This window comes from Musa acuminata, chromosome BXJ2-6 (genome assembly GCF_036884655.1).
Source record: "Musa acuminata AAA Group cultivar baxijiao chromosome BXJ2-6, Cavendish_Baxijiao_AAA, whole genome shotgun sequence".
Classification (NCBI taxonomy): domain Eukaryota; kingdom Viridiplantae; phylum Streptophyta; class Magnoliopsida; order Zingiberales; family Musaceae; genus Musa; species Musa acuminata.
This window is the reverse complement of record NC_088343.1, coordinates 44,439,920-44,456,337: the sequence shown is the minus strand read 5'-3', so window position 1 is coordinate 44,456,337 and position 16,418 is coordinate 44,439,920. Positions and strand designations below refer to the sequence as shown.

At 37.6% G+C, this 16,418-nt stretch overlaps 2 protein-coding genes across 3 annotated transcripts; both read left to right on the top strand.

Annotated features, from left to right (window-relative positions):
• Nucleotides 1-24: 24 nt before the first annotated feature.
• LOC135613737 (protein RGF1 INDUCIBLE TRANSCRIPTION FACTOR 1-like) lies at nt 25-1,627 on the top strand. Of its 2 annotated transcripts, none has more exons than XM_065110776.1 (4): nt 25-156; nt 239-484; nt 579-719; nt 858-1,627. In XM_065110776.1, exons 1-4 carry the CDS (start codon nt 154-156, stop codon nt 1,191-1,193), a joined length of 726 nt encoding a protein of 241 aa, XP_064966848.1. In that variant the 5' UTR covers nt 25-153; the 3' UTR covers nt 1,194-1,627. The 2 variants fall into 2 exon arrangements, with proteins under 2 accessions (XP_064966848.1, XP_064966847.1); XM_065110775.1 differs by having other exon boundaries at nt 236-484.
• Nucleotides 1,628-5,943: 4,316 nt separating this feature from the next.
• Nucleotides 5,944-13,264, top strand: LOC135615912 (uncharacterized). Its single transcript, XM_065114995.1, has 9 exons — nt 5,944-6,340; nt 6,767-6,954; nt 7,040-7,221; nt 7,322-7,606; nt 7,723-7,781; nt 7,860-7,896; nt 8,037-8,108; nt 12,182-12,506; nt 12,591-13,264. Exons 1-9 carry the CDS (start codon nt 6,220-6,222, stop codon nt 12,981-12,983), a joined length of 1,662 nt encoding a protein of 553 aa, XP_064971067.1. The 5' UTR covers nt 5,944-6,219; the 3' UTR covers nt 12,984-13,264.
• Nucleotides 13,265-16,418: the final 3,154 nt, after the last annotated feature.

Genomic DNA, 16,418 nt, shown 5'->3' with positions numbered 1-16,418 from the left:
TTGTGCACCCTTGTGATCTTCCTTAAATGCCTCCTTCAAAACCCTATCTCATCTTCCTTCCTTCACCCTGTCTCTGCCTCTTCTCCTGCTGCAGAACACGTCTGGGGCTTGTGAAGTCGGCTAGCTTCATAGCTCTCGGTTGTTGAAGTTAAGATGGTCTGTGTTGCTCTCATCATCTTTGATTCGATGCGACTTGGCAGATTCAACTGATGGATCTCTTGACACTGTTGGTCAGCAGGGAGCTCACAAACCGGCGTGGCTGGAGGCTCTCGACAAGCTAAAGTTCTTCGTCGGCTGCTCCGTGCACGAGAGCGCGAGGAAGAACGAGAAGAACATCTGCTGTTTGGACTGTTGCACGGCTATCTGCCCCCATTGCTTGCGGTCTCACCGCCTCCACAGGCTGGTGCAGGTGCGGCGCTACGTCTACCATGACGTTGTGCGGCTGCAGGACCTTGACAAGCTCATCGACTGCTCCAGCGTTCAGGTTCACATCACGAAAGATAGTATGTGATGGTATCTCTAATCTACATGATAGTTTCTTATCTGATTCATCTTCTCCTGTTACTCGAGCATCGCAGTCCTACACCATCAACAGTTCAAAGGTAGTATTCCTCAAGAAGCGTCCGCAGAGCAGACAATTCAAAGGAGCAGGAAACGTGTGCACTTCCTGTGACAGGACCCTCCAAGAACCTTACATCCATTGCTCGCTGGAGTGCAAGGTGAGTAGCATAGTAGAAAGATGATCTTAAATCCCTTCTCATGTGCGATCGCATGTGCAACTACAAATCTCAGATCGCATCGATGGCAATGGATCATGTCGAAATCTCTTCTCATGCCACAAAGTGCCGCCCTTGTAGGTAGATTACATAGCAAGACACAAGAAGGATTTCTCGCACTACATCAGGAGATGTCAATCACTGCAATTGAGCCCCGACTCCATCGTACCACCTGACACCGAGGTTGGCGACGACGAAGATACGAACGAGACGACACACTCCACCGTCGTGGAAGGCGATGATCCCATGCGCTCGTCGGACTCGGAGGATTTCAATGTCCCATACCTTAACTTCATCCGGAAGAAGCGCAGTGGCATAAATCTATGTTCAAGGTCAGCTAACAAAGTCGATACCGAGGACATGGCTACAAACATGAGCAGAAGGAAGGGCATTCCACATAGATCTCCTCTATGTTAGAATAGACCTGTTGCTATTTCTTGACCGTCATCTTCTTCTTCTTCTTCTTCCTGCCTGTTAAACTAACTTGGAGGGGCTTCCATAAATGAGCATCATGTGACTCCCAGTTCCAAGCTTCACTGTACATTTTCCAAAGAGACATTTAAATTATCACCCCGAGTGCCTGAACTGGAGCACTTTCTGTTGTTCCTTCTGTATGTTAGACTTTGCAGTGCTTTTGCATATGGAGGTCACATGAAATGTGGCAGTTGCTAGGGAGAATTCTTCCAACCAGTACAGTTGATTAGCATAAGATATTGGCAAGGGCTAGACGACTAAGAGCCATGTGCTGCAGCACTCTTTGTTACTTAGCTGTTCTCCGAATACTTCGTCCTTGATATATGTCAGTCCTAAAGCTTGTTAGTACTCATATTAAGAGGACTTCTTATGTTCAATTTCTGATGCATGTTATAAGTCTTTAAGGTTTGAAAAACCTGATCACTGGAAATTGTCATTCCAGAAGAGTTAAGGTTATATCATTTAAATGTGTGATTACCAGTACTAACATTATGGATTCAGCTGGAAAGCATAGTCTTTTCTAAATCCTGATGGAATTAAGAACTAGACAGTACAGATGAAAGAATTTAGGAGAAAGGAAATACAACATCACAAAAAGAGGGAAAAGGTGGGAGTAAAGAATCTACAGGGTGTTTAATGGGTTACAGAGAAGCAATTGGTTTGCAGCTTAATCAACATTGTTAGGTGGAACGACAGAAAACTAAGATGTATAAAAATGAAGAAAAAAATTCTCTCTCTCTCTCTCTCTCTCTACATTCCTCTGACTCTGCAAAAGAAAAAAGCCTGTAAATCTTTCTTCTTCTGACTCTCTGCTAATGTTCACCTCTATTGAGTTCTTTTGACCCTATTTATTTCTAGTCCAAGTAGCACACATGAAGACACATAAATAAGTTGCCTTATGTATCCATTTGCCAGATTTTGGGAGACGAGAATGTGAATGGAAACTGGTCTTCGAAGCAATTACAATACATTAGATCTCATTTTAGTTCGATTGAAAGGCTACTGGTGGTAGCACATAAGACCAACAGCCATCATAAAACTATATATAATGCTTTCAAATTCCCCTTAGACATATAATGATTTTTGCTGCTTGCTGTGAAGTAGTAGCTGGTATTTTCATTGTTTTTTTTTATATTCAACCAAAATAACAAAGAAAAAAAACACTATATCTTATATCTGAACAGCTCACAGTCATTAAATATAGATGTGTTTATATATATTCAGTATAACATTACAAGTGAAAGCCAGTAGAAGAATTAGAGCGTCCAAATACAAGGACAAAAAGATCACGTAACTCATATAGTTAATGGCAATTATGTGTTCAGGCAAAGACATATAATAGAGTGCTGCTCCTCACCTTAATGTTCAAATGAAGTTTGATCTCATCAATGCAAGCTTGTCAGAGAGCATGCATGTCCAACCATCTCAAGATCAGAGCCGGGAGTTACTTGTCATCTCCAAAATACTATATGCGGCTGCAGTGACGACTGAGGCTAATTTGACCTGTCTATGATGGCCATACAATTTGGAGCAGCAAACCAGCACAGCTGGAAAACTTGGGGAGGTGCACTCGTGCATGTCGTTTCCTCATTTTATTATCTCTACTACTAATGTTTTCAAAACCCAAAGATCTTTGTCACTCAACCACTTTGACTTTGACTGCAAATTAAAAGCCCTAAATAGCGGCATGAAATTAGCAGATGGCTATTATGTAAAAATAAATTTATAGAGTTAAACGTAACATCCTAATTAGTCTCAATAAAATTAAAATTAATTTATAAAGATACAATGAGTATATTATTATTAATCTTAGTTTAGATATTTTGATTAATGGTTTAGATCAAGTGAAATTGATTGGTTAGTTAATCCATTAGACTCAGATATTGAAGCATGATATCATTTTATATAAAATATTTAATTATTATTTTTTCTGTGAACTTATATTTATTGAAGATTAGAAAAGCGACAAACTAAAATTTTAGATTTAAGTGGATCGCATTGGACCAATTCGAATTTGGGCGGATCTCACACACGCATCAGACCTTTTGATGGAGTCATTAAGATCATCTGCATATGAAATCAAAAGCTATATTACATGTTTAGTTTGGTTCTAATACTAATATCGAGATTAGATGGGTACTCAATAAGATTCCTTTGATTAATTTTAAGATGGGAGCTTCGAATCAACAGTAATTAATATTAATTATAGTGATATGATAAATTTCTACGGTGAACTTAATCCTGTTTTTGCTAGCGATGCCGCTACGAATGGACTCATGATCGAATGAATTGGTCAATGAAATGAGGGATCGATTCAGATGAAGTTTTCTACTCTAAATTGCTTGCATACATGATCATAATTTTGGCACGTAGGAAGAGCACACGTGTGATTTCTTGTGAGGGTTAAACCAACACCGACTTGAGAAAAAAATAAAAATAATACGACATTATACAAATACAAAATAATATTAATAAATATAAAGTTACACATGAATACAAAAAAATTAAAATTAATAAATTATATTATTTGTTATAATCAATTTTAATCTTAGTTGAAGAACCAACACATGTAAAAGGTCCGAGATTAAAAAAAAAAGAAAAAGAAGATGAGATAATTGGAATCGCCCTTTAATCTACCTCTATCATCATTGGAAAGATAGGTGGAGCCCAAAGTGATGACCAGTCAAAAAGTGGGGTACAGGAACGAATCTTAGAAAGTAATTCGTGACGGAAAGTTACTTCACGATGTGACTATTCGTCGACGTTGAGAGGAAACGTACAAAGTCCATGAACATCCACCACGTGTACTGTCGGAAACACGCGTCGTTCGATCCCCATTACATGTTTCACGCGTTTGGCTTCGATCTCTCCTTTACGACGTGTCGGCTGCTCCCGCTCAGCCACCCGATCAGCTTCGACCCTTTTCACCTACCACGAGTTGCGTGACGGCAAAAACAGCGAGCCCACGAGCGAGAGAGATCCACCGGGAAGCATTCTTTCCCTGGCATCGGATTCATTTAGTTTCCACGTCCGGATCCGCTGGCACCCACCGCAAATATAACACCAACGGTTGGCAACTTTTATCGGTGGCTATTGCGGGCCCCAAATTTTCCACCAGTGGTCACGAAGTAAACGGAACGACATATGCTAAAGCCTACAGCGGATCCCAGGTCGTTCGCAGTTTTAGCTTTCCCTCGTTGCACTGGGATGAACATGCAGTCGTTCTCTTCTCTTTTTTTTGGTCGAGTTAGTAGGTTCATGAATTCTGCTGCCATAAAGAATCGATTGAATGGTAGATTTCATTACGAGTCTTTATCTGTCAGAATCAATCGTATGTATATATATACATATACACATACATATGTATATACGTATGTGTAACACTAGAGTTGCAATGTGGACCACGCAGGAGAAGGGGTCTGACACAGACACATTTGTACTGAACTCATGCCATGTTATGGTCGAGCTTGAGTGGGTCAAAAGTTCTTATCACTGTGATCATCAAGGTTTGATGGCTCATTTACATTTCTTTTACGTAATTGAAAGGTCATTGATACCTTTTTGTTGAAGTATTCTTTTTAATCGATTTCTTCGCCACCATTATTTACATCCTGATGTCACTAATTTTAGGAATTATATTTTGACCTTTATATATTACTCCTACTGGTTATTTTGGTAAATCCAAAATTATCTCTTATCAACTAATTAATGAGTTTACCATCCTTTTGGACGCAAATAACCCTGATTCTAATTTTTATATAATATTATAAAAATACATATGTATATATAATTATTAATTAATAAACAATGACTCAAGTCTGCTCACTGATCAATAACAACTAAAATTACCTAACATGTATTTTGTAATTATCCTACCAAATAAAAATGATATTTTATCATGGATATTTCCCTCATTTTCTTTAACATTTGGAATGGGTATTCACAATCATATAATAGCTTTATCTCTCTCTCTCTCTCTCTCTCTCTCTCTCTCTCTCTATATATATATATATATATAGAGTGTCAGTGAACAATTCATGATTTTGTTATTGTTTATTATAACAATATATAGTAAAAAAAATTATCACACATATTAAAATTTCATAAAAAAAGTAGAAATATGATATGACACGAAAAGATCTCTCATTTATATATATATTATATATGAGCCTTTATACAACCAAATCTGTAAGGATATTTTAATAATAACAAATCCCAGTATTTAGAACCTTCAAACTGCAATATTTATCATCACATTTTTCACGTATACATAGAGAAAGGCTTTCTCCTATATTTCTTTTACATACATGCCTAAATAACTTTATTTATAATATTAGCTTAACCGTGTTCAAGATATCATCAACTTTACGTATTTGTAGAACCCTTCAATTATCTTCAACACCACCCCCTTATGAAATCATCCTTCATATAAATATTAATGTCATATTTGAAGTATCATAACATGTGATAACATAATCTTCCAATCCTACACCTCAAGAGGTTGTGCTCCAATCAACCCCCAATAGTACAATCTATTAATCTTTGCTTAACATTATATTTCGATCACACACTTGTAAGGAGATGTCATATTTGACGTATAGGATCGATACAAGCAAGAATGCGGTGGCACATATTATATTTTGTTAACCTTTTGGTGGCAGATACGTGAAGAAGGCGCTCTCAATTTGTTGGGGGCTTTCCGTAGTTAAAGGGGAAGCCAAGCAAAGCAAAGGCGAGAGACACTGCTCCCTATCCGATTCCCACCACCCTCCCTCAAAAGAAGCACAGAAAAGGGCAAGAAGAACCCCAGGACGATAAACCTACGCAGTTCGGCTCAATGCGCTCGTGAGGAAGCACCACGACATCTCCTCTATCGTCCCCAAAACGTCTGTTTTCGTGCGATTCTGAAGCCTCTGCTTTCGGGAAAGCGTCACCTTGGCGCACCCTGGAACCGAGTAACCCAGCTCCGATGAGCATGGCATTCCCTGTATTTCCAGCTTCCCTCTTCCTTCTTCCTCTCATGCTTGTCCTTTGCCTTCCCTTCTCGGTCTCCCACGCTTATTCTGAGATCCAGGAAACGCCCTTACCAGGTATTCTTCTCTTTATAATCTTGTTCTCCAGCCGAGTGCTCTATCTTTTCGCAGGAATACCAGCTGTTCTTAAAGACAAGTTTTTGATATTTATGTGTTCATTATTTGGGAAACGTCGTTCTTTTACTGAAATAATGGTTATCTTCTGCACAATCCTCCTCTTTCTGCCAAATAAAAAAAAGGAATTTTTTTTTTTGTTCTTCTGGGGTAGATTTGTATTCTCTTTCATGTTAGTCTTTAAAATATCAGCAAAATAATCTATTTTGTGTGTTCTATTTAGCGAATTGGGTACTTTTAATGGTATAGGAAAACATCTTTACGTGCTTTGGAGATCGATTTTTTTTCCCCTTTTTATGAGCGTTTAAGATCTCAGTACGAGATCTGCCCTGTTTTGTTGTGTTATAAAATGTGGGCGATTTGCCGTAGGTGGAGGGCTGCGAGATGGGTATGTTCTACCGAGGAGGTATGCTGCTGAGGTGCCACCTACCGGGAATCTTACCGTGGATAACAGCTCTTTCATCCTGGCTGCGGATAGGACACACAGGAAAGATCCTTTGAATGGATTCAAGCGTTACACTGGTGGTTGGAACATCAGTGAGCAACACTACTGGGCTGTAAGCTTTTCGTTTCCCCTTATCCCTCGTTTGTCCCGATGTTTGATGATAGCTGCAACTTATAATTCCTTATATTTGATTGCAGTCTGTTGGTTTTACGGCTGTCCCCCTGTTCGCCATTGCCTTTGTGTGGTTCCTGGTTTTTGGGCTGGTCTTGTTATTTAGCTGTTGCTATTACTTCTGTTGCCGCCGCCGAAGTTACTCATATTCCCGAACAGCCTATGCGCTCTCTCTTGTTCTGCTCATTCTATTCACCTGTGCTGCAATGTAGGAAGACTATATTTTTTCCTAGCTTTCCAATTTCCTTTTATAATATTAGTTTCTCATGACGTGGAAGTTCTTAAAGTGAATTGCGAAACGTTTCCAGCATTGGATGCATTGTTCTGTACACCAGTCAGGGAAAGTTCCACAGCAGCACTACGAAAACTGTGGATTATGTCGTGGGTCAGGCAAACTTTACGGTAGACAACCTCAGGAACTTCTCAGAAAGTCTGGCTGAAGCTAAGAAGATCACGGTGGACCAGGTATTCCTCCCAGCTGATGTCCAGAGTGAAATCGATAGCCTCAAAACAAAGGTCAACTCTTCAGCAACTGAGCTTGCCAATCGGACATTGGACAATTCCAGGAAGATTAGCAGTGTGCTAGATAGAGTGTATGACAATTGGCCCTTGTGTTGAAATTCCATTCTTCTCATTATGCGGAGCTTGTAGTTGGAAGAGACTACAATTGTGGAACCATTTGACTTAGTTGTATTTGTGTGGCCTGCAGGAGACTGGATTTGATCATAATTGCTGCAGTGATGCTGCTTTTGGCATTCGTTGGGTTCTGTGAGTTTCATATCTTGAAGCAAAATCCTAAGAGCTTAGTTTTACTAACTTTCTAATTTTAGTTTGTTAATCTTGCAGTGCTCTCTATACTTGGATTGCAGTTCCTTGTCTACGTGTATGTGAACTGATTTGACAATCAGCCACTCGTTTCTTGTTCATATCTTTGCTTATAATTTATTTTGATGCTCTTCATCAATATTTTCTGATTCCACACTCAAATTTTCTAATCTGCTTCTCTGCTGATAATGTGCACAGCTTAGTGGTTGTTGGGTGGATTCTAGTGACAGGCACATTTATCTTGTGTGGTGTTTTTCTTCTTTTACACAAGTAAGTTCCATAAGAATTCTATTAGTTTGCTACATATGAAAATCTATTCATGTTATCTAGAAGAATATGATGTTGAATTTTCATGTCTCTTTTGTTCCTGGATAGCATTAAAGCATTAACAATTGCAATAATTGAATGATTGATATGTTCTTGAAGTTTTCTTTAGTTGGCTTTCGCTGCAGAAAGCATTACATGGAAACTTCTATATATGACATGAAGCAACTTTCGTCACTTATCTTTATTCTTCGTTTCTGCTTTTGTTTCATTTGTGAATCCACGTATAGATGTGAATTTTCACTTTTGCTTTGTACATGTATCTTTGACATTGTTGTAACTGATAATATGCTGCTGATTTTCTAAGCAATAACAGTGTTGAAAAATAGCTGATATTGTTATTGCAAAACATGTGTTAATCATGTTGTACAAAGATATGGTTGTAGCAGATGACTATTGTGTATTAGCTAAATATATATATATATATATATATAAAACTTATCTATCTGTAGCTTTGAGGATGACAAGAAGCCCCAGTATAATCCCTGTGCTTCTTTGATCACCATGAGATGAAATGTTTAGTAATACAAAACAAGTAAAAGAAAAAAAGAATTATTTGAAAAGAATGTGCATGGGATTTAGAATTAATTCTAGATATCATGGTTTTGTCCCTCTGTGGTAACATCCTTATCTCGTTTCAAAATCAAAGGTTGTTCTTGATCCTTGTCTTCTCTGTGCTACTTATCTCTTTGTCTTTGCAATAGTGGATGACATTATAACAAGAATAAGAAAATCAAACAGTGATATCCCAACCTTGTGGCATTGGATACATGATTTCTGCTACTAAACTATCTTTAGGGCTGTATAACTAGTCAGATTAAGAGCCTTCAGATCTCTTTTTGTTCTCTATAATAGTTTTGTTAGGTCTCCTCTCTATCGTCAGTTTTAATGATTTCAAAACCTACAAGGGGAATCTTTAAGTCTCCTATGGAGATGTCTATGCTATCTGAAATAATTTCTCATCGTAGAAGCAATACATGTATGGGCAGAGCTTTCTGAGTGTAACGTTAATATTGCAAGTCTTTCTTTAGTCCATAATATTGATGCCAATTCAGAAGTAAACTTTAATATGTGTTCTTTAGTCAATTTTATTAAGTTTGCTTGTAGTGAAGAATTATCGAAAATGTATCTTCATAATGTTTAAGAATGATGTGTAATCAAAGTATAGTGTAGAGATGAACTTTGGCGATAAAATAGTTTAAATGAGAGTAAGAAGGTCGCTGAGATTTTCTGTATGAAGAATGCCATATAGTGCTGAGCAGTACGGCAGTATGGGCAATGGAAATGTAGTAGTGCAGCATGGATCTTGTTGCAATCTTTCTATTTTCGTAAAAGAAAAATAAAATAAAGAGAAAGTGAAAAGAGGGATAGCACATGCTCACTCTGCTCATTGACTCCACATTGTTGTGCTTCATGCACTTCAGCAAATTCATTGCCTCATGCCATACACAAAGAAGACAACCTTCTTATATTAATTGTTATAATAACCATCAAATGTATTAGTAACATAAAGCTATTTTTTTTACTTAAGCCTAGAAGACTCCTTGATTAAGAAGACTTTTTAAATGGTAAATGTCATAACTCTCTAAAATTTTGTCTATAAATAGATTCTCATACCTTTTAAATCTTAATTGTAGTGGCTTTAGGTGTTTTCCAAGTCAATTTATACGTATAGTAAGACAGGGAAACAATAATCGATTGGAAAATACGACTTGCACTATTCCCTAATATAACTAAACATAAGAATGATGCATGAAAATAAAAAAAATAATATGACCTCGAAGTGAAGCTGATAATTGCGTAATTAAGTCAATTCAACAAAACCTAGGACATGATCGAAGCTGAAATTCTTCATATTTGTTAGTATTAAAGGCATGATACTTTAGCCCACTTTTTTCCTTTAATTAACATGTCCATGTTGAAAAGCTCTTTGTGAGAAGATTCTTTTATAGGTGACTAGATTCATCATAAACTTTCATCTTCTAATAGCAAATATCTTCCATGAAAATTTTCTTAGTATTTAAATGATTCTTTTACTCCAAAGTCTTCTTTATTTCGATTGAATATGGTTTTAGCTCCATTTGTGGGTTATAGATAAATATCATTTTACATCTCTTGGCTTTTTGGTCATGTTGTTCCGAGAATCTCCTTGAGTCAGCAACTCTGGCTTCAAATACCTGTTCAATATTGGTTTCAACAACCTAATGGATTTGTATGGTATCGAGATATCAAGTGGTATATTGGCCTATACACTTGGTATAATTGTAAAAATAAAATTGAAAAAAAGAAGATAAATAATAAAAAAACAAGGAAGTGGAGGACTTAATGATAGTTCTCTTCTTCCTTCTCATTTTTTCCTTTCTTAAGAAATGGATGTCACGTTGGAGAAGGGATCATGGGGTGACAGGGAGAGACTCTTCTCTTCTTCTCCTCCACACTTCTTTCTTCTTCCTTGTCCTACATTGTGATTCTCAACAAGAACAAAAATCATGATGCATCAGTCAGTTTAAATTCTCTTTTGGCCTTTGATTCTATTTATGTTTAGTATTGGTAAGTGAAATTCTGAAAACTTGCTTCTACAGTGCATTTGGATTCTTGACTCTGATATGCAATGCTTTGTTTGAGTTCTATCTTCTCTTAAGACCAGCCATGACTGGCTTTAAAGCAGTATTTAGACTCCTCTCATTCTTTTGGTTAAGATTCACCTTGGTATCTTACTTGCTTTACAAGACCACTATTCTGCTTTACCTTTTGGGTGTTCTCTTAAGATGAGCAGCTCACATATATGAAGATACTCTGTATCTATCAAAAGAATACTTAAGGTCATCCATCCATATTTAGAACTCATTTATGTCAATACACCATTAGATCTTTATGCAATAGTACTCGTTAAAGACGGGTGTACATGATTTAGGTCTTTTAGTACTTTGGGCTTTTAGCTGAACCACAAGCTTTGATACAAATTGTAGAAAAAAACCAAAGGTACGCTTCTACAAGAGTTAAGAATTATAATTGAGCATGACTGAGTGGACTGGGACCATGCTGGATTCCTTTTTTTAATCAATTTTTTGGGATGATTTTTTATTTGAATTAAAAATTAGTGATGCTTAAGGCATGATCCAAAATTATTGACCATAGCAGCCGGTATGAGTCAGTATTTGCTAGTATGATCGTGAACCAACATGCAAACCACCATTTTTTACTTGGTTTTGGTTCATACGGACTTTGCATGGTATGATTACCTAAGTCTAAGTGTGCCTTTTGGTATTAATTATTAAAACTGGAAGTATTCGTTGGTAAGCATATCGCCTGGTATCCTTGTCACTTTTTAAAAATTTTTTATAGCTTTTGACAGTCGTTTGTTCTTTTTTCTTTCATTCTCTCCTCTATCCTCTCTCCCCTCCACCTCTTCCTCCTGCCTGCCACCTCGCTGCTCTCACCCTTCGTGTTGCCGTGTCATCATCATTTCCTCCTCGTAAGGGTTACCATCACGTCCTTTGTCTGCTACTGTTATGCCTGTTTCTCCTACTCAACTCCCTCCACCTCTACCAGCAGCAGCAGCATCTCCTCCTCTTTTTTCCCTCTTTCTCTCTGGTTTGGAAGGTACCAATTTGTCCTGTGCAGTACTTTGGTCCATATTAGTTCCTAATGGTTCAGCCGCTGACCGGTATCAGAAAAACAAAAATTTTGAACTAAATTAGGAGACAAACTGCATGTAGAGGGATTTCTAGATTGGCATTATACAACATGGGCACAGTGAGATGCATTACAACCATCCTTAGTTTTCAGGACTCTTATCAATTGAAATGGGATCAGGATCAGGAAGTATAAAGCACATCATAGATTTCAAGATTGTAGCTACTGAAATTGTATCTGTGAAATCAAGACTAGAAATGTGTTTAATGTTCTTATGGGTCACCAAGTATACGTACAAATTCTGGACTATCCTCATAATCTATTATGCTTGCTATGTTTACTTGCTAAGCAACTAACTGCCTCACTCTTATTAATTTTACCAGTGTGGTGGCGGACACATGTGTTGCAATGAATGAATGGGTCGACCACCCTCATGCACATACAGCTCTAGATGATATTCTTCCATGTGTTGATGTTGCCACTGCCAATGAGTCATTGTATCGAAGCAGGGAAGTTACCTTCCAGCTAGTTAGTGTTGTCAATCAGGTGATAGTCAATGTTTCCAATGGGAACTTCCCTCCTGCTTTGGTGCCTTTGTATTATAATCAATCTGGCCCATTGATGCCTACTCTCTGCAACCCATACACACCTGACTTGAATAACCGCACTTGCACCCCTGGAGAAGTGGACTTCAACAATGCATCACAGGTAAAATAACAATCATCATGGAGTCGTATCATCCACCAGCATGCATTTTTCTTCACTACATAAACTCTTTCATTTACAATGCAGGTATGGAAAGGTTATGTTTGCCGGAGTGCTGTTGTCTCTGGGTCTGAGATATGTACAACCGTCGGACGTGTTACTCCCAGTATCTATAGCCAAATGACTGCGGCTGTAACTGTGAGCCGAGGATTATACTATTATGTGCCATTCCTTACTCAGCTAGAAGACTGCAGTTTTGTCCGCGAAACCTTTACTGCGATACATGGGAACAATTGCCCTGGTCTTGAACAGAACAGCAAACGGGTCTACATTGGTCTGGTTATGGTTTCGGGTGCAGTGATGCTGTCCTTAATATTCTGGGTGATATATGCTAGGGAAAGGCGCCATCGCACTTACAACAAGCAGTTCCTTGTGGAGACAGGTAGGCCACATCTGCCTCTGCAAGAAAAGGTGCCGTAAGTTCATGCTTTAAGTGAACTTTCTCATCCGAGTTAGAGTGTTGTAATTAAATGCATAGGGGATGAAAAGTTCATGTCGATTATGAGGCAACTTTTCAGTTATCATTTTAGTTTGCCTCATTTTTAGAGTGCTGATGCTAAGGAAAGCTGATACTTTCTTGTTATGCATGAATGTAGATCTTGGATGGTATTGATTTAATGTTGCATTTCCAAGAGGCAAGATAGTGTAGAAACATTTGGTCGTAGTGCTATCATGCCGGAATTGGCTCATTTTTATGTGAATTACTATGTGCATTCAACGTCTCAACTGATCTATGAAAGGGAACATTTTTCACATCTAGTTAGTCTGATTCCAATGTTAAGTAGTGTAGAGAACTTTACCGTAGCTTAACTTTGTGTTTTCTGTCGTGATCGGCTATAAGGCTTCGATACCAAAAATATTCCTTTAATGCTGTGAGAAATATATCTTTCCATCTTCTCCACTCGGATAACTATCATGAAATAAACTTCCGAGCCGCTTTAGAGTGGTCTTTTGGGAATCAAAATGCTTTTAGCCATGCATGATGTCCACAACTCAACTCACTCGAAACACGTAATCTCCAACTACCGGTCAAAGCTTCTTGCAAAGTTCATTCGCCGATGAGTAGCTTGGAAAAAAGGGGAGAATACAGGTTGCGTTGATGCGGACATCTGATCGGACGAGACTCGCAATACGAATCCCTCTTTGCTACAATTTATGGGCCACGTTTTTATTTTTGTTTTTCCAAATGTTAAGGGATGATGATAATATTTGATCTTTGGTTGCTATCATCAAAACTTGTCAGATAATATTTGGAAATTGCAATCTAGTTGTATCATCAAAACCAACTAATTCATATAATATTTGATCACTGAATATGAAAACCATCTAAGTTAGAAGGTATCATTAAAACTTGTTTTATAATATTTGGAATGATTTCGAGTCTTTCTCTATGGCATGCTTCAAATCATCCCTCTATTATGGCGGATTTGGAATTCTTTTACCATTGCGGTGAGCCTCAAGTCCTCCCTCAAATGTCACACTTCATATTCTCTTTTCGCTATGGTGAGCTTTATATCCAAGGGTGCCTCAATTAGTGACTTCATTTGCTCCGGACGTTGGAGAGACTTGGTGAAATTCTAGGGGTCGATCGGTGATGCCTCGAGCCGGACCCTCTTTGGTAGGGAGATTATTGTCCGATAGCATTGACGCGACTCGCTTAAGTTGCTTCTCAACTCTTTGACATTGCTTTTCAACTATCCTCCTTGAGTAAAAGTGTTGTGGGTTGGAGATAAGGCCTCCTCGCTAGAGCATTCATTGGGGGGATTGAAGGGTGGACATTCTTATGATATTAAATCCCCCTTCTGGTGCCAAATGTTATGAGAAATTATCATCAACATAAGAGTCAACTCGATATGGTCCAAACCTGAAGGCGTAGGAGTGTTCGTAGTGGCTCCAAGGAGGTACCTGCACCAAAACCGATGTTAGGAGAAATTTTATGACTTGGTCCCTTTGACGCTCAAGTTAGTGACTAAAGTCTCTTAGTGGGTGTATGATTTTTTCGGGAAGAGAGCCCTTCGGTGCAACGTCAAGGATATGCTTTTATCCTTGTTTTGAAGGGGATACCTTGTAACTACTCCAATATCCTCCTCATGATGTTTTGTCCATGTGGGTAATAGAGAGGAGACAACCCCAAATGACTTACTTTGGATTTTTATCCATACGAACAAATGGATGAAGGTTGACCTGAATATTTTTCTTTCACAATGATTTTTACGTGATGCTTATGTGTCGGATGATTGATCGTTAATATATTTTCTACCAAATTTGATATACTATTATTTTAAATATAAAAATATATCAAATAAAACTTCAACCCCCATGATTAATGGTTCTAATACATCATACTAATATTTTAGGTATATGAGATGTAGAAGAATGATTGGACTTCACTGATATTATATTTTATCTTATATTCGGTGGACTTTATTTATTTCATATTAGGGTCAACATCCGGTATCTGGAAGAAAAAAATTACCTTTATCACTTGCATTATATAATAGAAATGTACATAAGAGATTCGTAATATATATATATATATATATATATATAGTTTTGTGGAATCAATTATAGCAACAACAACAAGTTAAAGAAACTAGACATGAATGGTTTGCTTGGATTGGTTTGGACGATAATTCTAAATGGATTAGGATTATGAAGGGACCCATGATGAGTATTGCTACGACCAGAGGTCATGAATCCATTGCCGACCTCTCCAGTGGTGAGACGACGTTCATCCATCTTGTTGCTTTCGATGCTACCAAAGGGCGTCTGCTTTCCTTCACACGTGGCTTTGCCGGGCCTTCATCACAAGCTCAAGATGTTGAGAGACGTCCAATAACTCGACATCGTCCCCTCTCACATATCTGATACCTTTCGTCTCCCACCACCTCTCAGTATGAACAATTCAAAGGATTAATGGCGACGTTTGCAGTGGCCTCAAATTTCTATTACAACTGTTCGTACTTTATCCTTACAGGTTATCTCTTTTTAACGTCTAAGACTTTTCCTTAATTTTCATCCACTTGAAATTATTTTTGATTTATTTATTATATGCGAACCGTAGAAAACAGCAGCATCTTTACAAAGGACGAAAGGATTAGGCATTAGTCTTTCTCTGCCAACAAAGAAAGGGTCCCAAGTGACACATCTCCGATTCATTCTACTCCTTTGGCAAGATGTAGGCGGCGTTCGTCCTCTTTGTTATGTATGTCTATGGACACAAAAAGTAATCGATGCTCACCTAAGAAACACTCATATGACATGTTTAGCTTGCCTACGTAACTTAGCCGTCGAGGTTTCGGGTGATGAATGCAAATTAATGGTCAAGTATGGGGGGAGCTGTTTGATCATAGATAGCTTTTCTGTTTTGAGGTCTTTGTGTTAGCAACTTAATTATAGGGATATAACTGTGTTGGAACAAATGGTGGATTGGTACTTTAATATCCCCTTTGTGTGATTCTTCTTCCATGTACAGAATGTCATTTCATGCATCTTTCTGTATGTATTAGATTAGCTCCTAATAAATATGAAAAGACTGAGTGTGAAATAACACCAAGAAATAACTCTATGTGCTGGAAGCAGAATCTGTTAAGATGCTAAAAATATATTTTAAAATATCATAAATTAATATTTTATATTTTAAATGAGATTAGATATAATTTTAGGGATAAATAATTCTTAGTTTAAAATATATTTTAAAAATTTTAAATAAAAATTAGATTGAGTTATAAAAATCAGATACTCTTATATGTTACATATATAAATAGGTGACATCTACATGTAGATCAATCCAAGTCTCAAGTATTTAAATCAAATCTAAGAGACATTCAAGATTTATAAATTTTTTTTAATCTT